This window comes from Nyctereutes procyonoides, unplaced genomic scaffold (genome assembly GCF_905146905.1).
Source record: "Nyctereutes procyonoides isolate TBG_1078 unplaced genomic scaffold, NYPRO_anot_genome, whole genome shotgun sequence".
Classification (NCBI taxonomy): Eukaryota; Metazoa; Chordata; class Mammalia; order Carnivora; family Canidae; genus Nyctereutes; species Nyctereutes procyonoides.
Window position 1 is genome coordinate 25,214,088 of NW_026575136.1, and position 27,521 is coordinate 25,241,608.

General features: G+C 41.8%; 1 protein-coding gene across 5 annotated transcripts in view; it reads right to left on the reverse strand.

Moving 5' to 3' along the window:
• Positions 1–18,672: 18,672 nt before the first annotated feature.
• LOC129495438 (E3 ubiquitin-protein ligase RNF152) overlaps positions 18,673–27,521 on the reverse strand; it is a 79,877-nt gene continuing 71,028 nt past the window's right edge. For all 5 annotated transcript variants that reach the window (XM_055302915.1, XM_055302917.1, XM_055302918.1 and 2 more), the window contains one exon: positions 18,673–26,422. In XM_055302915.1, coding sequence (XP_055158890.1) covers positions 25,644–26,255 — 612 coding nt within the window. In that variant the 5' untranslated portion in view covers positions 26,256–26,422 and the 3' untranslated portion in view covers positions 18,673–25,643. The remainder of the gene's footprint in view (positions 26,423–27,521) is intronic.

The following is a 27,521-nucleotide window of genomic DNA, read 5'->3' on the forward strand; positions in this document are numbered from 1 at the left end:
AGTAGCCCCTGTGGCGGTGCAAGAGGTAGTATAGACCAGTGGTTAGGAGAGCAGGCTTCCCTCAAGCCTTGCTTCCATCACTACTACCCGTGTGACCTTGAACGAGTTAGCCTAGGTTAGCCTCACTTGTTCCCTCTGTAGTGGTCACGGTTCTCCCAAGAAACAGAACCGATAGACAGAGATGGAGGCGGAGATCAATTTTAAGGAATTGGCTCCCTGAGTTGCAGGGCCTGGCGAGTCTGACGTCTGTAGGACAGGCAAGAACTCTGATAGTTGTTGACGTTGCAGTGTAGAGTCAGAGCTCCACAGAGCACAGGCTGGAAACTCACGCAGGGTTTCTATGTCGCACGCCTGAGGATAATTCCTATTTCTGGGGGTGGGGGGCATCAGTCTTTGCTCTTGATGCCTTCAAATGGTTGGATGAGGCTTCCCCAAATTATAGGGCATCATCTACTTTACTCAGAGGGCGCACTCATTTAAATGTTAATCATATCTTAAAAAAAAAAAACCTTCATGACACTAGATGAGTGTTCGGCATCATCGCCTAAGCCAGGTTGAGGTGTAAAATTAACTATCACACTATCCATTAAAGGGAAACAAATAGTATATATGTCATAGAATTGTAATGCAATGAAGCAGACGAAGCAGGGAGGAGGGCTCCCAGCATTAATCTTGGTTATCATTATTCCTACCCATACCCTGCAGAACCAGTAAAGGCTGGTCATCCACGTAAATTAGGGCTATCTAGTTTGGGGAAGCAGAAGGTTTGGTGGATTTATGGCAGATAAGTGGTTTTATTCCTTATAGAACCAGAGCGGGGCATCTGGGGTTAGTTTTAAATTGATGTTTGTTTTCAAAAGAAAAGGAATTTTAAAAGAGCTCTGATCCTTTAAGACTGAACCATTGCTTTGGAGACCCATCACCTAGCAACAGGAAGATAATACCTTCTCTCCTCCAACAGGTAAACCTCTGGCTTATCTAATTGAAATTTCAGGCTTCCTGCCACACTCCTGAAAAACCATCACTTTAAAGGGATCAAACTGTACAAGCCAAACAAAGTCAAATTTGAATGTGCTGGTTTTCAAATGGCAGGCTAATGAGATTTTCATTGGGAGAAGAGATTTGAAGCTTTACAGCTCATCATTTAAGTAGCTTTGTTCTATTGGCATTCATCGAATTTCACAAAAAGACGGCAGTAAAATTCCCTTTTTTTTTTTGACTCCTGTCTGGGGATCAAAGATAAGTGTTAGAAGCAGAAACAAAGTGTAAATTGTAAGAAAATAAAGAATTATCTAGACTTTTCACCAGGTGGAGTTATCTTTTATTCTTCCCTCCCTGTTCCCTGACCCTCCCTTCCCATGTTCGTTACACATGCTATCCATCCTACTTCTGCGATGACTGCTCATTCCATGCTTTTCCGTTTCACCGACACTGCCCTTTACAGTGCTCCTGATTGATCTCCCTGACCACACTGTCTAATCCATTCTTTATAGCATTGACCAGTTTATTTCTTTTAAGACACAGCCTTTCCTCCTTCTATTCTCTGCTCAAAAGTTTCAATAACTACTATTGCTTTCCTTTCAACAGAGTTCAAACTCCTCTGCTTGGCATTTAAGACCTTCTGTGATACGACCTCACATTATCTTTCCAAGATTCTGTCCATAACTCTATGCGCCAATTCTAGCCGAACACAAATTTCTGGCCCTGAGCCTTTTTGACTCCACACGTCTATTTATACTACCACCTCTTCAAGTGCCATCTGCTTGAATCCCAGTAGTTCACCTAGGCCCAGGTATGCCACTTCCTCCAAGAAGCCTTCCTTGATTTCCCTTCTCCCAGGCAGTAATAGATTCTCACCTTCAATCACATCTCTCTTGTGTATTTATCACATTTAGAGAAGTCAGTAGGACGTAGTCGTTAGGTGCCCAATTTTGGAGGCAGAGAACTGGGTGTGAGGCCCAGCTCTCCTGCTTCTTATCTGTGTTTCCTTGGACAAATTGCTTACATTCTGGGAGTCATAGCTTATGTTTGTCTTTTTGAAAAATGAGATAGCCAGTGGTTGGTGAAAGTTAAATAAGTTAAATCATGGAACGTGCCTGGCATGTCGCTGACAGTCAGTAAACATTAACTCTTACTTTTAAAAAATCACATTTAACCTTTATTATAGTCTATATAGTCCCCATCTCATTCCTCCCTTAGGAAATCCTTTGGGGATAGAATCTGTCATAAGCCCACTGTGTTCCTCTCCCCACAGTGCCTGACATGTATTAATATTTGAAAAAAAATTGTATACAAAATCAAGCTCGTGGTGGCCTTTCCTGGGTAGCCTTCCTAAAATGCCCCCTCCACCCCCACCAGTGCACCCCAGTCACATGGTGTCTCTTTACTAGACCTTATTTTGACATGACACTAATTCTCATTGAAGTTAGAGCATATGCCTGTTGTTTTTGTCATACATATATCTTATTGTCTTACCCTCCCCCCCAAAAAAATGCACTCTCAAAAAGACAAGGACTTTTGTGTGTTTTGATTATTGCTGAATCCCAGCACCTGGATCAGTGTGCAGAGTGGGCATTCAACAAATATTTGCTGAACACATGAATGAATGGGGATCTCCCTTCTCCCCACCCGCTCCCCCAAGTGGTATATCTAAATAAAGTGATGATGCCTATTGCCAATTCCTCAAAGCTAGGTTTATAAAGAACAATTAGACTTACAGCCAGATGATTTTGGTATAGAAGTGTCAGGGGAAGAAACCTGTGATTGGAAATGTGAGGTAGCAATGTCTACTGCTTACCCATTTCTTCTCTGCCTCTCCTGTGGGGCATGTGAGAAGAGAGCATGTCTCTGCTTCCCTTCCAGTTAGGCAGGACCATGTTCTAGAGCAGAAGTGAAGCAGGTCACTTCCAGACCAAAGCATTTAATTATCAGCGTGAGACCCTCTTTCTCTGCCTTGTTACCTAAGGAGATCACATGTTCCAAGAGGTACAGCCACGGGATGGTGGTCCCCCTGTTCAGCCTGGATCCTGCAATAGTGCATAGACTGAGTCACCTAGACCCACAAACAACTTTGTAAGAGTGAGAAATAAGCTGGGTGGTGCTCAGCCATGAGACACAGGGGTCGTTTGTTACTATGCATAACCTAGCTACCCTGACTAATACAAACTGTATTACGGTGGATTGTATCAAAAGCCAGAAGGAGGGTCTTGGCATTTAGAAACAAACTTATCAATGCAAAGTAGTCTTTCACCGGAAATATTAAGTAACACAACATATGCTCTTTAGTTTATTTCGGTGACCATGAAAATGTCCTCTCATTTTCCTTGATTGTCCCTCATTCTTTGTAGATAAGGTGAATGTACCAACCTTTACTGGACTTCAGTGGGGTCCTTGCTTTGCATGCTACCATATTTACCAAAACCCATGCATCTCAGAACCATACAGTCATGATTCTAACATGAATGTGGATCAATTAATGCTGTACCGTGCAAAGCAAGGACTGCCTGAATTTGACTTTACTAGAAAGCACTGAGCTATAAAGGGACAACACTTTGAAACTCAATTTCCTTACAGTTTTCTTTGCTTTTATTTGTTTTCTTTCCAGAACAAGAATGTTTTTCCTATAAATTACTGTGACTTCTCAAGAACAATGAACTTCACGCACTGTATCTTAATATTGCTGATTGACATGGTCTTCCTTCTTCATATCCAAACCACCGTTCTTCCCATCACATAAGTAATACCAGTTATTGAGTTATAATCATTATTTCATCATTGATTCACTCAAAATATTGCAGAATTAGTTTAAAAACGAATAGCTGCCATTTTCTTTTCTAAAAATTCCTTTACTGTCTGAGAGACAGCCTCCTTGTGCAAAAATAATAAGGCTGGGGATGCCTGAGTGGCTCAGTGGTTGAGTGTCTGCCTTTGGCTCAAGGTGTGATTCTAGGACCCTGGGATCCAGTTCTGGATCAGGCTCTCCGCAGGGAGTCTGCTTCTCCCTCTGCTTATGTCTCTGCTTCTCTCTGTGTCTCTCATGCATAAATAAATAAAAATTTTAAATAATAATAATAATAATAATAATAATAATAATAATAATGTCAACCCAGGAGCCATGAATTCTTCCCCAGGACTTAGGGATGGATTTGCATCACTCTTTCTGTCCTTTGAGCAAGAACAGTTTGGCCAGAGGATGAGGATGATCCATGTCCACAGGATGGGACAAATGGATTGACTTTCCAAGGGATGAAGTCCATGTTGTTGGCTGCATTAGCACAATACTCTCCACAGCTGAACTCATGAGTCATCTGTTTTGTTTTGTTCTAAGATTTTATTTATTTATTCATGAGAGACACAGGCAGAAGGAGAAGCAGGCTCCATGCAAGGAGACCGATGTGGGACTCCATCCCGGGACTCTGGTATCAGGCCCTGAGCCAAAGGCAGATGCTCAACCACTGAGCCACCTGGGCATCCCGAGTCATCTGTATTCTTAAAGAGGTTCCCAAACCTACTGATTCATTTTTGACACCGACCGAACCCCTGCTGGTGCTAGGAAAATCAGATGTTTTAAGGCATAAAGTCTATGGACTATGTCTTACAATCTAGCTTGGGTCTTGAGTGACTGTATCTTCTAAAGTAGAAAGTGAGAGTAGTGCAAAACATTTACATTTGCTGTTTCAGAAAATCTGGAACTTTCTGTCATGTCCATATTACATATAAAAGATAATCCACGATAAGGGCCAAGGATTGTGTAGGCCCAGTAAGTGCTGTAGGAATGCAGAGCCTCCAAGAGAGGGGATCGGAGGACTGGGTAGGCAGTTTTATTGAGGAGATGAGACGAAGGGCAGGTGAGACCTGCATCTGAGACAGGAACTCAAATGCCCAGGGAGCCAAGCAGACAACATGAGCGAGGGCAGTAAGAATGGGAAGTACTGATGGCTGTGTACGAGCATGAGGCCATGTTCCCAGGCCTTCAGATTTTTCAAGAAAAGTCAGAAATCCATATTTGTAAGAAATGTCCAGATTTTAAAATATTGGCAACCCAGATAAACACAATTGCAAGTCAAATAAAACCGTTTCTGGCAGGATTGGACTGCTGCCTTGCAACTCTCGCCCCAGGTCATCCAGGCAGGAAGCTTGAGAAAAATTTTCTTCTGCTCTCAGCCGACCTTTTGCATTTCGGATAACTCCACTTCTACTGTGTGCAGAATATAGTTAGCGCTGATTAAATTGATATTAGATATAGTGCATTTACTTTGCATAATTCCTTAATTTTGAAGAGGAAATTTCTATTTCCCCCCCTCCACATACATAATTCTGCTCTGTCAACAGTAATTGTCCTGAGCCGCTGCCACACTGGGGAGAGCTGCTGAAGAGGCCTTGGCCGTGATTAATTAAATTCTATTTGCTGAGAGCAAATGGCAGAGTCCTCAATCACGCTTCACGCCTCTTCGGCTGCCTCCAGAGGAAGCTGTTGTCAGGATTATAAAACTGCAACTTTACTTATTTTATTTTTTATTGTGGTAATACATACCCAATATTTACCATTTCTAGCATTTTTAAGCATACCGCTCAGTGGTTCGTTGTAAGTGCATGGACAATGTTGTGCAACCACCACTGCCATCCGTTTCTAGAACCTTTTCATCATTCCAAACAGACACTGTTTACTCATTAAACAAGAACTCCCTGGTCTTCCCTCCCCACCAGCCCCTGGTAACCCCTATTCCACTTTCTGCCTCTGTGAATTTGCCTACTCCTCACACTTCATGTAAGTGAGATCACCCAAGAGTTGTCCTTCTGGGTCTGGCCCATTTCACGAAGCATAATGTTTCCAAGGTCTATCCATGTTGTGGCAAATATCCCATTTACTTTATTTTTTTGTTTGTTTGTTTATTTCCTCCATGTCTCCTCATCACTTTCCCTGCTTTAGTGGTAAATACATGCAAAAAAAGATGATACTTAAAGCATAAAAGCCACCTAAGGATGCATCATCCAGAGCTTTAATTCTCTTAAAAAGAAAGGATCCTAATTTGTCCAAATCTCTGGCTTTCAGACTGTCTGGATTTGAATCCTGCCACCATTAACTATTGTATGGCTCCAGGAATGTTATTCAACCTCCCTGTGCCCTGGAATTCTCACATAAAAAAAAAACAGGATGATAATAATTCACATATATGCTAATATCCGATGTTAGGTATAATACAGAAGGAGCTACCTATACAGAGCAGCTTTAGTCATTTAATTTTTTGGAAACATAACCAGGGACTGATTGTATATCTCCGTGTGTGTGTGTGTGTGTGTGTGTGTGATCTAAATAATTTATTTAAATGAGTCCTTGGTAGTGAATGTGGCCTGTTTGCTCACCAGGTGCTGCTCAGGGATCCAGGACTATGAGTGATGGGAGGAGAAGCTGCCACAGAGCCTCTGCATGGTGGTCCTCACGACAGACCCCTGGTCAGGGGGGGTCCCATCCCCAGCCATCACACTGAAATTTGGGAGCAGAGGACACCCCACACAACAGGATAACAGTGGCAACTCTCAGTGGGGAAGTTGACCAAAATATTTGGAAGTTCTCTGAAAGAAGGAAAAGAGAAAAGAAGGAACAGACCAGGGGTGGGTGGAAAGGTGGGATCTAATCCATTGAACAAGCCCATTCGGCGTTGGCGCAGAAATCATGGCATACCTCCTTTTATCAGCCCCAAGACCATCAACTTTTCTGATAGTCAAGCACTGTTCAAGAAGCACAGGTGAAAGAAAAGATGCAAGTGAGAATGTTCTCTGCAGATCCTTTATGCAAAGGAACTAGGTAAGATCCCTCCCTAGAGGCAGATCACAATCAGGTAGGAGAGAGAGGTCTGTAAGTCAACGGGCTCTATGAGAGTTCCAAGCAGAAGAAGAAAGGTCCATAAGATACCAGGTAGCGCAGAGAAGGGAGTCATGAGCCCTCTCACGGACAAGCAGAAGCTTCCTGGCACATGTGGCATCAAGGTTAGAAAACTACGTAGTTTCTCAGTCCGACCAGAGGGAGGGAGAGACAGTGTATGGGCAGTTGCATTCTGGGAACGTTTAAAATTCTTGAACACTGGTGGAGTTTAACGATAAGCTGGAGAGGTAGGGAGGGGGAGGAACCAGGAGCCCCGTGTAAGATGCTAAGGTACAGGGACCCTGGTCTTATTGATGAGATGGACCCAGTAAAAGTTTTCATCAGCAGAGGGGCAGGCTCAGAGATCTGTGGTTTCTGAAAGAACACACGAGCCTTGGTCAAGAGGACAGTAAGTGGGTAGTGGAGATAAAGCAGAAGGCAGGGCCATTAGCCAAGAGTTGATTGGAGTTCCCTGATGAGCATCAAAACCAGGGGAGCGGCCAGAAGAATGTAGAAGAAAAATAAACAACCTTGATACTTCTTTTATTATTTTTTTAGTCTTTTTTTAAATTTTTTTTTTTCTGAGAAAGCATTTATTGGGAGCTATGAGAGACTCTTCTAGCGTTATTTTTAAAATATTTGTTTAAATTCAATTAATTAACATATAACGCATTCTTGGTTTCAAAGGTAGAGATCAGTGACTCATCAGTCTTATATAACACCCAGTGCTCATTACATCCCTTGCCCTCCTTAATGCCCATCACCCAGTTATCCCATCCTCCCCACCCTCACCCCTCCAGCAACCCAGGTTGTTTCCTATGATTAAGAGTCTCTTATGGTGGGATCCCTGGGTGGCGCAGCGGTTTGGCGCCTGCCTTTGGCCCAGGGCGCGATCCTGGAGACCCGGGATCGAATCCCACATCGGGCTCCCGGTGCATGGAGCCTGCTTCTCCCTCTGCCTGTGTCTCTGCCTCTCTCTCTCTCTCTGTGACTATCGTAAATAAAAAAAACAAAAACAAAAACAAAAAACCTTTAAAAAAAAAAAGTCTCTTATGGTTTGTCTCCCTCTCTAATTTCGTCTTGTTTTCTTTTTTCCTCTCTTTTCCTATGATCCTCTGTTTTGTGTCTTAAATTCCATGTATGAATGAGATCATATGATAATTGTCTTCCTCTGATTGACTTGTTTAGCTTAGCATAATATCCTCTAGTTCCATCCATGTTGTTGCAAATGGCAGGATTTCATTTTTGATGGCTGAGTAATATTCCATTGTATATATATATACCCCATCTTCTTTATCCATCCACCCGTTGATGGACATCTGGGCTCTCTCCATAGTTTGGCTATTGTGGACATGGCTGCTATAAACATTGGGGTGCAGGTGCCCCTTCAGATCACTACATTTGAATCTTTGAGGGAAATACCCAGTAGTACAATTGCTGGGTTGGAGGGTAGCTCTATTTTCAACTTTCTTTGGAACCTCCATACTGTTTTCTAGAGTGGCTGCACCAGTTTGCATTCCTACAAGCAGTGTAAGAAGGTTCCCCTTGCTCTGCATTCTCGCCAACATCTGCCGTTCCTTGACTTGTTAATTTTAGCCATTCTGACTGATGTGATTTGGTATTTCATTGTGGTTTTGATTTGTATTTTCCTGATGCCAAGTGATGTGGAGCATTTTTCATGTGTCTGTTGGCCATTTGTATGTCTTCTTTGGAGAAATGTCAATTCATGTCTTCTGCCCATTTCTTGATTGGACTATTTGTTCTTTGGATGTTGAGTTTGTTAAATTCTTTATAAATTTTGGGTAATAGCCTTTTATCTGATATGTTATTTGCAAATATCTTCTCCCATTCTGTTGGTTGTCTTGATTTTGTCAATGGTTTCAGAGTTGGAACAAATAATCCTAAAATTTGTGTGGAACCAGAATAGACCCCAAATAGCCAAAGGAATGTTGAAAAAGAAAACCAAAACTGGTGACATCACAATTCCGAACTTCAAGCTCTATTACAAAGCAGTAATCATCAAGACAGTATGGGACTGGCACAAAAACAGACATTGATCTATATCAATGGAACAGAATAGAGAACCCAGAAATGGACCTTCAACTCTATAGTTAACTAATCTTCAACAAAGCAGGAAAGAATCCAATGGAAAAAAGACAGTCTCTTCAACAAATGGTGGTAGGAAAACTGGAGAGCCACATGCAGAAGAATGAAACTGGACCATTTCCTCACACCATACACAAAAATAGACTCAAAATGGATGAAAGACCTAAATGTGAGACCCATCAAAATCCCAGGGGAGAACACAGGCAGCAACTTCTGTAGCCTCAGGCACAGCAGTTTCTTATTAGACACGTCTCCAAAAGAAAGGGAAACAAAGGCAAAAATGAACTATTAGGACTTCATCAAAATAAAAAGTTTTATATATATATTTTTAAATAATCTCTACATCCAATTTGAGGCTCAAACTAATGACCCTGAGATCAAGAGTCACGTGCTCCTCTGACTAAGCCAGCCAGGTGTCTTTAATTTTTTTGGCTATAAAGCCATTCATTTAATAGGTATTTAATGATCACTCACTGTTATCTGAAGCTTTTCATTATTACATGTTATATTTTTAAGCATTTTGAAACCTTTTCACAAGCATTTTTACCATGTTTGAGCCCCAGAGTAACTATGCAAGAGAGTTGGTTCTATCGTCCCCATTTTATAGATGCAGAAACCGAGGTCCAGAGAGGTGAACCGATTTTTCCCAAGGTGACACAGAGAACTAGCTGCAAAGCCTCAGCTGAAACCAAATCTTACCCCGAACCACATGTACTCTCTGCTCTCCACCCCATGACGTCAATAGCTCAAAACCATTTCCCTGTTTATGCATCCTCAGAAAATGAAAGTCTGTTGGGCAACGGGGTTATTGGTCAAGGGAATGGAAAATTTCAAAGAAAGCCAAAATTTTTAGTGAACTGTAGAATTCTTGGAGTCATCGATCTAGATACAAATGACCCAGCAAATGGGAAGGAATGCAGGGCTGTTTCTGGTTTGTTTTTGAATTAAGTGGGGAATCCACTTATCCATTCACCCAGCTCTGGCACAGTTAATAACAAGGATTTATGGGGTGCTTGACAGGATGCCTTTGCCTACCTCCCGGGGTAAAATCTGTAAAATCTCTGTGTTAGATAGAAAGGCGGATGGGGCCATGAAGACCTGTCTTGATTGCTAAGGAAAACCAAAAAGCATTTGGTGACCCATTTAGGCTTTAATTTGCTTTCAGACTTCTCCACCATCTGTGGATGCCGGGGGGTGAGCCTTGTTTAGCCCATGAACACACATGGCTTCTGTTTGGTGTCTCCATTCGCCTGTGTCCCAAACATGAGGCCTTCAAAAAGGCAAAGTCACCTCTTCTGTCTCTTGCTAAGTTCGTCAGGTATTTGTGGCTCCCAGACCTATTTGTTGAAAAACATTTTCCATTCAGAGTTAAATCTGGCTGATTCCACCACTGTATTTATATGGCTGTAAAAAGAGATTAGTCCTGCTGTAATAATTTTTTTCCACTTTGTGGGCAGAGAGGCCCATTCGAAGCCACAATGTTTCCCACTTTCATCAAACTCTAAAAATGACAGATAGGCTCTGGGCACAACCCCACAATCACCTGGTAGGGGGAACAGCCTTAAAGAAGGCGACGGTGGCAATCTTTTCCTGAACCCCCATGAGAGAGGTTGCCCACACCTCAAGTTTCAAACCAAATTAGAGTCAACCCAACTCATGGGAAAGGATTGGCTGGAGAAAGAACAGAAATCACCTTGGAAATCACCTAGAATAGTGATCATCAAGTTCATTTCTTCTGTAGAACTCTTTTTTTTTTTTTAAAGATTATTTATTTGTGAGACAGAGAGAGACAAGGAAAGCGAGAGAGCAAGGATGAGAGGGAGAAGCAGGCTCGCCACTGAGCAGGGAGCCTGATGCAGGACTCGATCCCAGGACCCTGGGATCATGATCTGAGCTGAAGGCAGATGCCCTAACGAACCAGACCTCCCCAGTAGAACTCCTTTTAACCAGGCAGAAATATATGAAGGACTGGTTGACACTGACCTACTGTCCTCCCCTTCCTGACCTCCCCTTAGCCGGGACCAGCATCTTTTCTTTTTTCGCCTTGAACCTAGGTTGAATGATCTGCCCCCAAGCCTTCCCCTTTGTGAATCACAAGAGACCTCCAGAGGACAGAGCCCAGGCCTTTGCCTAATGGTTGGGGGGCACCTCCCCTGCCTCTGGGACCCCCCTCACTGCCCTGCAAGGGGCACCTCTCCGCCCCATCTTCACCCAGGGACCTCTCTCTTCTTGTTGTGTATGTCAAAAAAAAAAAAAAAAGGCAAGCAATGTGAACATAAAATGTCAAGATCAGAGAAAACTGCAAGACCAACCTGCTTAATCAAGCATTTCTGGAAGGGAAGAGTCCTTTTGACTAATGTTTTCAGACGGTTTTCTCACTGTCCATTTATCACAGGTTCTTGTTTGCCAATCCCAAGCAGATCATTTATATGTGCCCAGAATCCCTGGGTAATGGGCATGCTGTAAAAATAAATAGAATAAATAAATTAGTTCCTGAGCTCCTCGAATAAATCCAGTTGAATTAAACGCACCTAAAGTCACTCAGTCTTGAAGAGCAAAGTGAAGACTGTAATGAAACAGGCTTTTTGTTTGGGAGAAAGGGAGACAAGGGGAAAAAAACTTCCCTCAAAGGCATGAAAAAATTTAAGAAACAAAGGGAGTCATATTTGCACAGAGAGGTAGTCATTGTTATTTCCTAGAGGCTTTGTCTCCCAATTGCCTTTTACCATAGGCTCAATTCACTTTGCATTTCTAGAACGTTCCATTGAAATTTGAATGCAGGTCTTTTCAAAAGTGGAGTCAGTGGCAGTCACCTGACAGTTATAGATACAGATATAGATGATATAGATATAGATATAGATATAGATATAGATATAGATATAGATATATCCAAAGAGCAGGTAAGATTGTTTACCTCAAAAAATTACCCCTCTGAAAGGAGGAAGTAGCCCAAATTTTCACATTCCTATTGTCTTTTATATTATGAGTTTTATATACTTTAAAATAACAAAGCTTTACTGGAATGTGCATGACATCCTCATCCTCGATTGAGACCTCACAGCATACCAGGCACTGTTCGAAGGCCTTTATTTCCATTAAATGTTTTAACCCTCACAACAACCCTGTAAATCATGTAATATTATGATCGTCTCCATTGAAAAATGAGGAAACTGCTAGTTTTAAGTTTTTATAGAGGTCACCTGATAGAATTTATTTTAGAAGGCAAATAGCGAAAACTCACCTAAGATTTAAAATATATTGTACAATTAAGGTAAATTATATTTAAAGCAGACATTTGACATCTATGCCTATAAAAGTTGATATATTCAAGTTGACTTAAACTGCTTTTTTTTTAAGATTTTCTCACTGGGAAGATAAAGTATCACCTTGTAATTTGGATTATTTTCTACTTGAGCATATGCAGTGTTTCCTGAGCCCCTACTGTGTGTGGAAGACTGTGTGACTGTTGGGGAAACCGATGTGTATCTGGTGCTACCTTAAATCCAGTTCCAGTCAGTACTCATCACCCTCACACACACTCACCTATGCACACTTTTGCTCACCCACACTCACATACTCATTCTCACAACCCCACTCTCACATAGTGATGTACACTCATGCTCATGCTCACACATCCATGCTCATGTTCACATACCCACAGTCACACACATATTCACACCCGTGCACTCACTGATGCACACACATGCTCACACACACACGCATGCTCATGCTCACACTCACATACACACACTCATACATCCATGCTCACACTCACCTATTCACACTCTCACACACACAGTCACACTCACACATATCCTCCCTTCCTCCTCTCAGAGCGGAGCCCAGGCCCAGGCGGCAGAGGCTGCTCAGAGCAATAGCCTCCTTACATGTCCCACCGCAGTGGCTTCACCTGTCTGTTCATACTCCCAGCCCTGTCCTCTTCCCTCCTCATGCACAAACACACACATGATAATTAAATACAACAAAATACAGCATGGTCCTGTAGGCCAGTGGACTATGGGGAATGCACGACATCTGTAGATAGTCAAGTGAGACGTGACATCAGTTAATTCTGATTAACAAGTGAAGTCACCAAAGCAGTCAGCCTCGAGCATGAACATTTTGAGGAAGAGGAAATGACTGTATTGCAGGAAGACAGCTGAACAGGAACAGCTCATTAAAATGGGCTTGATGGGCAGGAAAGAGAAAGCAAACTATTCCCCACAGCAGTAGCAAGAATCTAAGTGCAGAAAGTGATGAGATCTGCAAAGAAGAGAATCCCAACCCCGGGTATTCCAAAACTGGCAGTGCATCCGAACCTGACGGAGCTGAGATATCCCAGCAGACGAGCTGACTCACATCCTCATTCATTCAGCAAATACGCACTGAGCCTTGATCGCTCCTCTGAGTGCTGGGGGTGCAGTGGTGAATGCCAGGCACAGATAGGTCCTGGTCTATCAGGGGTAAATCCAGGGCAGGATTAACATGATCCTCGCTGTCAGTGGTACCATGCTCAAATTCTCTTGAGGGAGCCTTTTCCCATGTAATCCCACATCCACTAATTCTGCTTCTCCAACATTTACATATTCAGGCTATCCTTTTTTTTTTTTTTTTGAGATTTTACTTTTAAGTAATCTCTACATCCAACGTGGGGCTCGAACTTACAACCCCAAGATCATGAGTCACATGCTCTACTGACTGAGCCAGCCAAGCATCCCTATCTTTTTTTTTTCTTAAGCAGAACACCATTTTTCAGAATTATATAAACTGAAGTCATTCTGAAATTAATGATAATTTCCATAAAAATAAAAGCCACCAAGTATCTGCTTTGGAAAAGGCTAGAGGAGCTGGGATGAAATTTGAGAAAGTGCAAAGCTTCTACTTTGGAATGAAGATTACCCTTTTGATGGCTGGGGGATGAGACAGACTAGAATGGGGTAAAATAAAGACCATTTCTTGGTTGCCTGATGTAAATCTAGGAAGGAGGTTTGATTTGTCCTAAATGGTGAAGAGCAGGCGATGTAATTTAATAGGGAACTTAACTGCACAGTGGGCCCAATTGTATTTAAAGTATAAATAAACTGATAGAAATCCATAGAAGCATACATTGTCATTATATTGCTTATATATTGAGTATATTGAAAGTAATTATTACATGAGCGCCTGAATGGCTCAGTCTGTTGTGCGTCTGACTCTTGATATTGGCTCAGGTCATGATCTCAGGGCTGTGAGATTGAGCCCTGCATCAGGCTCCATGCTTAGCAGGAAGGCTGCTTGAGATTCTCACTCCCTCTCTGCCCCCTCTTCCCCAACACCCCCCCTCCATGCTCAAACACATGTGTACGTGCTCTCTAAACAAATAAATAAAATATTTTTAAAAAAGTGATTATTACAACTATTAATTTCATTCCATGAAATTTACATTTCTATTAAAATGATAAAATAATTATTTTTAATTTGTGTTTTGCATGTATTTGTAAATTCCTTTATTTGTTTGCCTAAATCCTCTATGCAGCAGTTCTCAAAGTATGGCCCTCTGCCTGCTGCAGGGCCAACAAATCCTCCCAACAGGTTGCCCTTGACAATCCTAAAACTTTTTCTTAAGTGCCTGAATGAGATCAACTCATTAATAACTGTCTACGTATGTTTTGCTACATTTGGCATTTGGTATTTTTAAACTAAATTAGTGCTTTTTTAGACTTTAGAGAATTTAGGTATGGCTCCAATTCAGTATTTTACTAACACTGCAGGCTCCAGTTGCATGTGTGCATATGCAAGTAGTTGGATTCCTACAATTTGGGGGAAGGATACATATTAATTATCAGTACTGCCTTGAATAATCATGTTTTTTTAATTGCTGCTCTTCTTGCTTCTTAATAGCAAATTATTGTTAGTTTTGTTCATAATTATCAATTTAGTTTGTTGTGAGTTGTTTTTAACCCCATAGCATGTAGTAATGAATATTTATGAATTTTTAGGCTATAATTTTCCAAAATTACTCTGGTATGTATGCACTGTGTTCAAGTGTGAATCATCCATTCCTTTATTACTAAAGCAGATGTACACATATTTCCCCCATAATTTGCTAATATGAGAAATTTCATCAGTAATGTGTGTAGTGCATGGAGTTTTAGCATGCAATTTACAATAAAACATGAAAGTAAATCTAATATGAGCATTGGGTTTACATTTACGTCTTAAAAAGGGGAACATATGAGTAATGATTTAATCTTATTACATAAAAATAAGCACTACATATGTATATATATATTTTGGGGGCATCTTTTGAATAACTAGAGTAAGACAAAATTGTGAATCATTATTCAAGGTCAATAGTCTCCAAATTGTGTTTTACCAGATGTTAATAGGTGTTATGCAAATGTGGATTCTTTAGTCACATAAATTGGGAGAAAGTGATATCTATTATGTTTTATTATGTTTCCTTTTTCCAGATTTGCAAAGCCCTTTAGCATATTGTGATGGTGAATTTTATGTGTCAACTGGGATAGGCCTTGATGCCTAGATATTTGGTCGAACACTGGTCGGGGTGTTGCTGTGAAGGTAAGTTTTAGATGAGATTAACAGTTAAATCAGTGGACTTTGAGAAAAGCTCATTGTTCTCCCTAATGTGGGTGAGTCCATGCAATAAGCTGAAGACTTGAAGAGACAGAAATGCCTTTGAGGATGAGGGTATCCTGCCAGCATTTTGCTTTGGACTCAAGCTGTAACATTAACCCTTCTCTGGGTCTACAGCCTATGGCCTGCTCTGAAGATTGCCAGCTTCTACAGTTACATGAGCCAATTCCTTAAAATAAATCCCTTTATAGATACATATATGAATATGATAGATTTATATAGCTATGTGTATAAAGATACATCCTATGGGCTCTGTTTCTCTAGAAGACATGCTACACATGCTAAAGCCTTTAAAAAGTTCTACAATTCAAAAAAAAAATCCTCATTTAACCCACCGTTTTCCTGGTTTATTTAGCCACAAAACATTTTCACATAATACTTACAACTATCTCAAACAGAGCTTGGGCAAGGCTATTCCCAAGACTTGACCTCCCACAGACCTGATCTGTAGCCTTTGTCGGCAATATCAGACCCTAAACCTGTTCGATGCAGAAACTAATAGCATAACTCTCAGAACAAAAGGCTGGACATGGCTTTTGCTTCCACACCTGGCCCGGAGGGAGGGAAATAGCCACATTTTGTGGGCACAGGGAGGTGAAATATTCATTGTGGAACTGGTTCCACATAACGGTGACACTTGATGGAAATAACTACTGGTGGAATAGACCTCATAGCTGTGCTTTTGTAAAATGCTCTATTGTGGATATTTCTGGGGATTGGCGAGTCATACCAAAATATCATCAATTACAGGGCAATGTGGCATAAGGCAGGGCACGAATGGCAGGGAGCCCGACAAGAAAAGCCGGCTCTGCCTCCCTAAAAGGCATCACGCCTCCTCTGTCTCTTATTGTTCCTTCTTAAATGTGTTTTCATAACTGGTCCTCACTGACCCCAATTTATCCTTCAGATCTTATTCTAGAAGCCATTGCCTTTTCTGACTAATCCCTTACCCTGGATCCACCAACCAGCCTGCCCTCTTCCCTGTTATATGCATTCAAACACCGTGTCCCCCCGCATTGGACATAAACAGTGTTTATTAATGCCTGTCTTCCTTACAGGACTGTGAGGGCCAACAGGACAGGGGCCATTCCCATCTCGTTCATCTGGGCAGCCCTAGTGCCTAGTGGGAATGCTGCATGAAGGAACGCATGACCTGTGGAGGCCTTCCCAGGTGAGTCTATATAAATTATCCTTCCTTTGTAGCCCAATGGGTGTACTTTACTTTGATTTACCTCCAAAGATCTTCACTCTTTCAACCTTTAAAAAAATCTGTGCCAAGAGTCCATGAAAGGTTCACATGTATGTGTGCACACACATAATACAGACATGTGCACGCACGCACACGCATGCACATCTCTACATTCACTTACTCTTGCAAATAATAATACATTCATTTATCAAGCAAAGTAGTGTGGAAGTGATGGGGAATGCCAGGAACAGGCAGGAAGAATGAGAGACTGAATCCAATTACAGCTATATTATTTTCTGGGTCAAGCAGAATTGTGCAAAAGTCTTCAAACCTATAAAAAGAAGAGCAGAGACTCAGTCTGATTCCAGGGCCAGTTCCTCCCCTCCCCCCCACCCAGCTGCCATTTACCCCAGCCTAGTGCTGCTACGCAGCCTAGTGCTGCTACGCCATGTACACCGAACATGGGTATTTCTTCAAGAATTGTTATTGGAAACAAAAGCGTTGAGGAAGAAAAATTAATGCATTGGCAGATAAACAGGCTTTCATCTCCAGAAATCAGGCCGAGTATTTGGAGGGGACACATATTCAACGACTGAGAATGAGGGTGGCACGTGGTGGACGCCAGGCCTGGTTCCAAGGACTCCCTGTGTAGCCTCCACCATCCCCTCTAGACCGTCAGTTACTCACACGCAATATCCTTTTGCTGAGAGGGGTTGGAATGGCAAAGACCTTGGAGCTGACATAGACCCTCCCACCCCCTACTTCTTGCAACCCTACACCCAGAGACAGAAAACGTGTGCTATCCAAACAGTCTCATCTGAAGAGGTTGCCAATGTGGGCACCCCCAGGCAAGATGTGCGAGCAGGACTCGCCTGTGGTTCCCTCCCATTCACCCTAATTCCCGCGATGTCTAAAGAGAAGTCTCTAGATAAGGTTATAGGTACACCCAGCCCTGACATGGGAGGAGCTGAGACCTAGAAAAGCTAAGGTAGGTATTTAATAAATGCTGTAAACGCCTTTAGCCTTTCCAGTTAACTCCTCCAGCTGAAAGAAAAGCTCAAGCACGAGGAAGCAGTTATAAGGGAATCCCTCCCCAACCCACACATGTGCCTATTTACCCCAGCACCGGGAAAATCCACACAAGAAATTCTAAAATATGCCAAATAAATTTCACATTTTCAAAAATCTGGACTCCCTAATACAAAACTTGCTTTTTTGGTACAAGAAATAGATTTTGAATTACAGTAATCGCACACTTTTAAAACTATGGGGATTATTTTTTAATTGCCAGACAGAGCCAGGTCATGCTTATACTAGCATTGCATGCATGATCAGATCATTGATAACCCTTTAATTAGGATTAGGCCACTAGCTAAACTGAATTGAAATTCATTGCTGTAATCCAGTTACTGAAAGACCGGTTGATTAAAAAAAAAAAAGTCTCTCCCACTCTGTCCCACTGATGAAAACACATATTGAAGGATACCTTTCCAGATTCAGAGCCAAGAGGCAGATCACACTGCCTCTCACTGCACAGGGGCCACTGTGAATTGTTCTACACGTAGTACAATGAGATGGTCCACCTGGGGTCTGACGCATCCAATGCCATTTCTAAACAGTAGAAGGAGAAAGGTAGGGCCACTGGAAGCCATGAAAACCCAAGTTGCAAAACCATGCTTGGGCTTACTCATTACAAATGCGTTCTTTGGCTTCTCAGAGAAGCCACTTGAAGGTCACCTCCACTTAAAATTCTTGGCTCGGGAGCTCCTTGTTGCTTTATTACCCAAGTCTATTAAAATTCTTAGAGTAGCTGATGATGAAAATTCTAGCCAATTTTTTTTTTCATGAAGAGGAAGGAAAAAAAAAACCAACGCGTGAGTCTATTTGAAATCGTTTTATGAATTTTAATCATAGCAAATGTGTTTTAACAGTAGTCATAAAATCAACATTACCACATATACAAAGGACAAGACACCAGTTTGGCATACAAAAATACCATATATTAAAATTGGGTTCATTGGAAAAACTCAGGACTTGCTAAGACACCATCTACAACAGAGAGAGCAAGCAAGAATGCTTTTAAGACATTCAGATTTATAAACAGCAGCTTAATATCCCCCTTACAAAGTCAATTATTTGGCAACATTTGAACAATATTTTCTACACAGCCCAGCAGCTCATTTATCTGTAGGGCTATTTGGCCCTTTAAAAGAAAAGCTCCTAAAATAAATAATCCACATACTTGTAAATGAAACATGTCAAGGACTTGAGTTAGCCTCTAGAGCAGCATTAATCTAGCCATTTGACTGGAGTATTAGTTATCAAGAGGGCCGGGGAACCCACCAGTGGGCCTGGAAGAAATGGCGGGAACCCTGTTCACCAGCTGCATGGCTTGGGTTGGGGAGTTTGTACCCACCCCAAGCTGAAACCAGCCTCCCCACCTGCAACTGTCAAGTGAGGCAAACAGGAATAAAGAAAATAGAAGAAATGACAACAACCAGGATTGAAAAACGAAAATATTCTTGAATGAGTCTTCCAATACTATTGACCTACTCAGTTGGGAAACATCCACAGGCAGGGGCACTGCATTTCACTGGTAAGAGGGTGGTATTAGTTTGTAATGACTCAGCAACCAACTCTAAAGCGTCTAGTGTGCAGAGAACGCTGGGGGGCCTCCTTGCATTCTCTCATCAGCTGAACCCATTTCCCTATGTCTTCAACTGAAACATCTGGAATGGAATTTGGCAGGCTGTTCTAGAAGGACCAATTGTGCTTGTCTACATTACTCCTAGTCATCCATGACAGCTCTTTAGCTCCTATACATTTTGTCTCGACTTGTGATCCCATTGTAGATTTCTCTCCTTTTTGGCAAGTATCTTCTTACTGTCTTGGGCACTCTGCCTATCTATTTTGCTCTAGACCTGAGGCCACATCTCCACTGCTCCCAGACAGAATTTTTCTCTCCAGTTGTTTTCTGAAGCTCGGTGCATGGCAGCAGCTATTCTTGTCCTCCCACGATTTAAATACAGATGACATAGATTGAGGTTGCTATTTGCTCCCCCTTTAAGGGGGCATTTTTTTTCCCTCTTATCTCCTCCTTCCTACTGCCCATGCTCCTTTACCACCCTCACATTCAATTATCTACTTCCAGATTCTCAAAAAGCAAATGTCAAATTAAAAATTGAACATTCCTTGGAACTCCTGTTAGAATAACCCAGTAACTCACAGGGAGAATACAGAAAACTTGCACATGGGCTACCAGCCCTACATCCCATGGTGATGAATTTAGAGCAGTGTTCTAGAAGAACAGGATAACTATAAGAGAGCACCCCAGAAAAACAAAGAAAATGCATGCTGTTGCAGACTTCAAGAGACTCCTCTGTACTCTGCCCCAAATATTACTGATTGTCCCTAAAAAGATCATAATATGAATAGTATCAAAAATCTTAGACTAGAATAATAAAGTCCAGCTAACGAGATGAGGGTTTTCAAGCACCACTACATCATAAGTGAGATATACATAGTGGGATACCCCAGGCAGTGAATCCTGAAAAAAAATACAACAACCCATTGGCCCAACTGTGCAAGGAAACTTGTGCAGAAAAATTGGAGCCATGTTGCAAGAGTTCAGGAATAACGGTACTCTACCCATGATGCTTGAGCAGAGTCAAAAAACAAGCCATTTGGAAAATGGAAATTAAATGCCCCACTTACTTATGCTCTTCAATCATCAATGGCTTTCCAATAAAATGTACACAGTAGAACCCACCTTTTCATATGTTTGAAGTCTCAAGAGTTTATTTATATAGACTTTCCCAAAGGTGGTTGGTTTGATATAATGTATGCAACCTATAGCATTTGTTAAGAAATTAACATCTAAAGTCAACATTATATAACCCACAAATTGGAAAACATGACTAACAACATTTTTTACTTGATATTTAAACTCCTGTTACAGCTAAGTCGTGTGTGTATCTACATGTCTATACCTATGTGAAGATATAGATATAGATCTCTATACAGGGAATCATGTCAGAAAAAAAAAAATCAATGGCTTGAATTTCCACTTCTTTTTTAGAAGTATTTCATGCTTAATAAAATTTAACTGATCTTCATTGCCTTTGAGATAGATTACTATTTTCAACAGTTACTGAATTATCTGGATTACTTTGTTCTTTTTTGGAGTTTCTCTTTTGGTGAGGGTTACCTTGTAAGTGATGTTTTACTGGGAATGACGGAAATGGCAAGGAACAGTCTCTTCTTCCAGGTCAAGGATGACAGATCAACTGACTCGTGACACTTCTTATGTGGAAACAAAACACTGATTGATTGGCAGCATCATTCTTTTAAGAGAAGATAGAAATTCAAACCTTTTCGATAGTACTCCTCTCATACCAATAACCTCTGGACCTCTAAATTCCTCCTGAGTCCAAAGAAAAACTACCATTTTGGCAAAAAAAATATTAATAGTAATTTCAAAAGACAAGCTAAAAAGGTCATGCCCACCGACAAGTTCTAGAAAAAAAATTTACTCAATTGGGCTAAATTGAAATGAATGCAATGTTTACCTTATATTCAGAAGCAATGAAAAACAGACCAGCCAATTTTGACACAGCACAGGATTTCAGATAAAGCAATGGGAACTCTTCAAACCAAAATCTAGACTAGAATACACACCATACAGTCAGGAAGAGTCTCATCTTTCTATGAAAATATATCACAAACCAAGTCTTCTGCTTTCCTTTACTCACTTAAAAAGCAGTTTTAGTAACTTTAATAACCCTGAAGTCTTTAAATTCCATGGGCAATGTTTTTTAAGCCAAAAAAAAAAAAAAAAGCTTCTGTGCAAGGCTGCAAATTTCCAATTCGTTCAGTGATAAAGGGATAAAAGGAAAAACCAAACAAGACTAAAACAGTGTCAAATCTCACTCTAAAAACAGTACCTATGTTATAGTCTGGCATCTGAAAAAGGATGCCCACATATGCCCACACCAAACACAATGACAAGCCAGCAGACTTCAAGGGCAAACAAAAACCCTCTATGAGCACTGCAAAACATGCCTGCTTTTACATTTCACACCTTACTGATGCAGTGATGAAGTCTGGGGAAGATGCTGGAAGCAAAGAGGAATTTCATTAGGCGCTTTTTTTTTTCTTTTTTTCTGTAACATTTACTTTTTGGCCATAAGACCCTAGACACAGTTTCACAGTACAGGTCATGCATAGCTTGCAAGTCAAACGTTTTACAGCTACTGTCTAACTACTATTTTTGGACAACAGATTCACATGCAGCTAATGATCCCAGAAACGGGGCTTCAGAAAGCGCTCTTTAAGTTTCACTGACCATTCTTTGACCCAAAGTATGTAAGTAATAACCCCAAAGGGCAACAATGAATTTTTATTGTCACACTTGAGATCATATACTTTTTAAGCCCAGAAAGGATTTTTCAGCCAACTGCATGTAACTAAACCACAAACCGTCTTCTTAGCCTTATTCCATTAACACTGATGCTAGATTCCCCTGCACAACCCTCCAGAATCCCATGGTCCAATATGGTAGCCACTAGCCATGTGAGCGACTATGTTTAAGTAACTTAAAATACAAAATCCACCTCCTCAGTCGTACTAACCCTGCTTCAGCTGCCCACTAGCCAATGTGGCCAGTGGCTACTATATTGGACAGCATAGGTTATAGAACATTTCCATCATCCGAGAAAGGTCTACTGAACAGACTAGATCTCGAAGGCTGCACCAGCACATGGGTTAACCTTCAAGGGACCTACTCTGAAGTCATGCAGAAGATTAAACTTAATTATATTCTCAAAGAAAGTACCTTTTAGCTTTCTAATCATAAAGTATGACTGAAACTGAGAACCAATTTGCCTTTTCATCACAACTTATGCCCCAGGTCATTATATGAAAATTTCCCAAAGACAACGCTTTTCGATAGCATACTTGGCTCAACTTAACATATTGAGCATTCTCTTGTTTATGTCAAGATCATTAATAAAGATGAAAATTCATGCTTCTTAAAGTTAACTATTTACACAACACTCATTGTCCTTTACATAAGGGGGGGGGAACCAATGGTGTGCGATTTTAAAAATTCAAATCACATCATTTTTATTAAATGTCTCTACTCGTCTTTTAATCAACCCTCCTTTCATTTCCCAGAGAGGTAGTGCTAACTAAAAGGAATATGTATATATATTAAAAACAACAACAACAACAACAAAAACCCACACAACCTAAAGCAATAGTTGAGTCAGTAAAGGAGTAAAGGGTATGCATCCACCCTCCAAAGGCTCACAGTCCGACAGAGATGTCAACAGGCATAAGAAGGAGCAAGAGAAACTCTAATGCAGTTCTCATCTCCCTTTTGTTGCAGAATTTCAAGGGGCCACCTACCTCTGTGGGCCTCCACGGGCTCATGTACGAAACAAATCCACTGGGGATTGCTTTCAGCTCTGACTCTGTGCTTTCAGTTGTGATTTTTTTCACTCATGTGCAACTGTGAATTCCGGTTGATTGGGTCACTGGACTTTTGTCACACGGGGTAGATGAGTTGTTCATGTTGTGAGGAAATGCCAGAAGAGGCCAGAGCAAGGGGATGCCAGCTAACAGTGAAACAGCCAGTCGACAAAAATTCTATCTGTAGGCTGAGGTATGACACGCACAAACACACGCGCACTTACACGTGTGCACAACGGTGCACCGTAAGAGGCAATGTACAGGTAACTGGAGGCAGAATGCATTTAAACAATATTTCTTAGGTCAGTAAGACTCACACAGGAAATTCTGATCTTGGTATTATTGTTACCTTAAATTGAAAAGTCAAGAATCTATCACAGAGCCGATTAATTTTGCACTCTCACCTGCAGCTCTAGCATGGGATTGTTTTTAAGTTACGTGGACATTTTTACTCTACTGCTTTGCACTAAGAAACACGGGGCTCTACGGCCACACGCATTAGTGTCTACATCTAACCTACTTAACACACAGAACTCGAGGACATACTACACTACAGGGCCAGTCACTTCATACTGTACATAAACAGATGCAGATATCATTCACAAAATTAACTCAAATATGGCCTGGCTGGAAATTGCAAAGGGGAAAGTCTATTTGAAATGTAGCATTCTTAATGCAACATTTTGGTGATTTTTTTTTTTTTCCCTCCAAGAGGAATAGAAATGAGGTCAGACATGCATCACGGCAGCCTGGCAGATTTTGAGAAGTTGACACTAACCCAACAGTATATTATGTTACATAATAGAGGATAGTATTCAGCTAATATGATACCTAAATTATTAATACCAAATAAATCCTAGATTATTTGTTGTATAATGCCCAATAGCTTACACAATAAAATGGCATTTTAACCTAATTTCTACTTTGAGCTTTCAAATATACTTGCTTCATGAATTCCATAAAAGAAATTGGAGAACTGTAAAAGCTCACAGCTATTTCTGAATGCACACACATTCAGGCACAGGAATTTACCGCTTAACGCCAGCAGATCTTTCTTCATGAGCATCTGTAGGCCACTACACATTTAAGAATATTTGAGAATTTATGATGAACTGATCCATTTAAATTGGGAATGTGAGTTGTTGGTTTACCTTGTCACTTTTCTCAATAAAAACATTTTGAAATACAAGAGATCGTCTCACTTATACCAGCAAGAGGAAACTAGAATCCTAAACGGTTTAATTCTCACAGCGCGACATCTTTTGAAAAGTAATCATGGACTGTCTATTAAAATGTCAGTCCGGGTTTGTCATCGACGAACAACACTCATATCTACTACGACTCCTCCAAACCAGGACAAAAGACAGAGTCTTCTGTTACTTTCCATTTGTGCCTCACAGAACACAGGACTTGAATACACAGAAGAGGAGCAAATGTTGGAAGTGACGAGTGGGTGACACTTCACAGAGCGGGTCCCGGTGCCCAAGAGGTGGCCACTGTGTCAGACCCTGGACTCATTCGGGCCAACAAAGTCTTACTCCTGGGATTCTTCTGAAAAGATTCAAAACCTGAGGTAAATCAAATGACACACACTCACACACACACAAATACACAATATTTACATTTAAAATCCTTATCTCATGAGATGGCTTGAGAAAAATTGGCATATAGGGTTCCTGTAGGATTAGGTATTTCTCATGATTACTCAGTTTATTGCTCCCCCGTTGGGCTTTCAGTTTAATAAACACGTAGCGAGCTCTAATTACAAGGGAAGAAAAATGAAGGTGCGTAACAAAACACAACACACCGGGAACACTTGTTCAAACATTTTCTTCAAAAAAAAAATGACAGTCCACTTCACTTACTTTAATTTGGGTGCCATTCAAAAGGTATAAAAAGCCTTAGCAACTAAACGAGACTGGATTTCCATTAAAAAGGGGAAAGAAACCAGCACTGCATGTCGTCGCTGAATTTTTACATGGATTCTCAGGTTTAATTCTACTTGTATACATAGCATCTTTGTTTTAATCTACCACATTTAGAGAAGATCACATTGTATGCACTTGCACGGTTTAACGTCTAAGTAGAATACGTCTATCTCGTAACATGATTTTGAAAAATCAGAAATTACAGTCCATTTAGTAAATGATTATGAGGATGCATGCAATCGTCTTCGAAGCTGTTGCCACCAACACTCAGAATGATTTGCCTGGTATCCTGTGGAGACCTCACGTCTGCCCTCCGCTAATCAAGTGGCAGCCCCGAGGCCAGCGCTGGCACCAAATGATCAGCGTCGGCCCCCTCCTTCTCGCTGCGATCCCATCACCAACACCTGCTCAACCCCTAGTTGGCACCCACGAGAGACTTCGGCAGGCCCGCTCAGCCACAGGATATCACAGTGAAGCGCTTAGAAATGCAAGACATGTTGTGCAGCACGATGCCCAGGAGGAAGACCAGGACGCAGGCCACAAGGATCACAGTGCACACCCCGGACCAGGTGGAGCTTTTCGCCGCGCCCCGCCTGTCTGGCTCCTCCTCCACCGCCTCCTGGGGCGGCCCCCCCTGCAGGGGCTGCTGTTCCCCGGGGATCGTCACCACCGTGACGGGCTTCTGCTGGCTCCCGGGCAGCAGGCGGCAGCCCAGGTCTCCGGGCAGCAGCGCTCGCTCCTTGGCGATGGGCAGGGGCAGCATGTAGCACCCATTGCTGGGAAGTTTGATGAAGACCGGGGTGTGCTCGGACGCGTGCGGGATGGCGATGACCGCCAGGACCTCGGGGTCGTCGGGGAGCTGCGACACGGAGAAGCCTGGGGGCAGCTTGGTGATGCCCCGGCACCACGGGCATCTCACGTCCTTCTGGCTCGTCCTCATCTGCTGGAGGCACACCGAGCAGCAGGTGTGTTTGCAGTCCAGCAGCTTGGGCCTTCGCCGGGGGCTGTAGTAATTGAAACAGATCTGACATTCCAGCAAAGAATCTTGGGAGAGCGTCTCCATCGTGGCCCGGTGGCGGGGAGGCCAAGGCCAAGGCCAAGGCCAAGGCCGGGCGGAGGAGCTTGTTCTCAGAGGCCGGCAGGCCCACGCCCTCCTCCTTCTGGTCTTTCCACGGTGGCCGGGTGACCCGGGAGCTCACAGGCACAGAGCATACTCAAGTGTGTTCATTTCTGAAGAAGACAAAAAAAAAAAAAATGCGGAAAAGTTAATTATTTCCAACAAGCTCAGATGTCAGCACATCTGATGGGAGTAGTTCAAAAGTCCTGATGCTGGGTTAAAAATAAATAAATAAATAAATAAATAAATAAATAAATAAATAAATAAATAAAAGTTTCCCACTCGAGATTACAGGATTCCCGCAGGTAATGCCCAGTGGAAGGTAGACGGGTTGTCTCAGGTGGCTTCTTATGGTAAATACTTGGTTTGTTTCTAAAGGGAATGACTTCGTGGGGGTACATAATGCCCCACAGTTCATAAAGAGGGAGTCTTGATTCTGTTTTACGTATTTTGGTGGACCCTGGCTTGTTCTAAAATCCACTGGGGAAATTCTCAAGCTTCTAAGATGCTTTGTAAAAAAAAAAAAAAAATTTTTTTTTAAATGCTTTGTAGCATCTCCTAAAAGTAAATTTCTTTCCTTAGACCCTCTGGTCTTCTTTTCCTGACTCAACTTACCCTCCTGTAAGCATTCATTGCCAGATTCAGGCAACGTCCCAAACCTAGGGATTCATAACGAACTAGTTCGCCCATTCTATACGGGTTAGGACTATTCCTCTCTCTCATCGGAAATTAAAACGGTGCTGCCCAAAGGAGCACGCACAGGCATCTGTTATTTTTTTCCGATCAAATCACTGAAACAGTAATTCTTATCATCTGGTTTTAAGCGACAAAAACTGGAAACGACAGCCTCAAAAGGCAGCAACTACAATGAGCCTTCAGGCAGCGGGGGTCACAAAGGCACACGAGGACCATTAGTATTTTTTCAGTCCTTTTAATCTCATTAATATTTAGGCTTGCACCAGATAATGGGACCATAAGCAAATACTATTCACTCACTAATCCTAATCAAGTGCGGTATAGCAAAAGGCTGCCAGAGAAGACCGGCAGGCAGACCCCACCATAAAACAGTAAGAGCAAAAATAACATGAGCCTCCAGGTATTGAAAGGCAGCAGAGTAACTCAGATGACTTAACCCGGGTTTGAGGAACCCCCTGGTGCTCTACTGTTTCAAGGAAGGCCGCCCAACCAACCTTTCAATGGTTTCCTATTGAA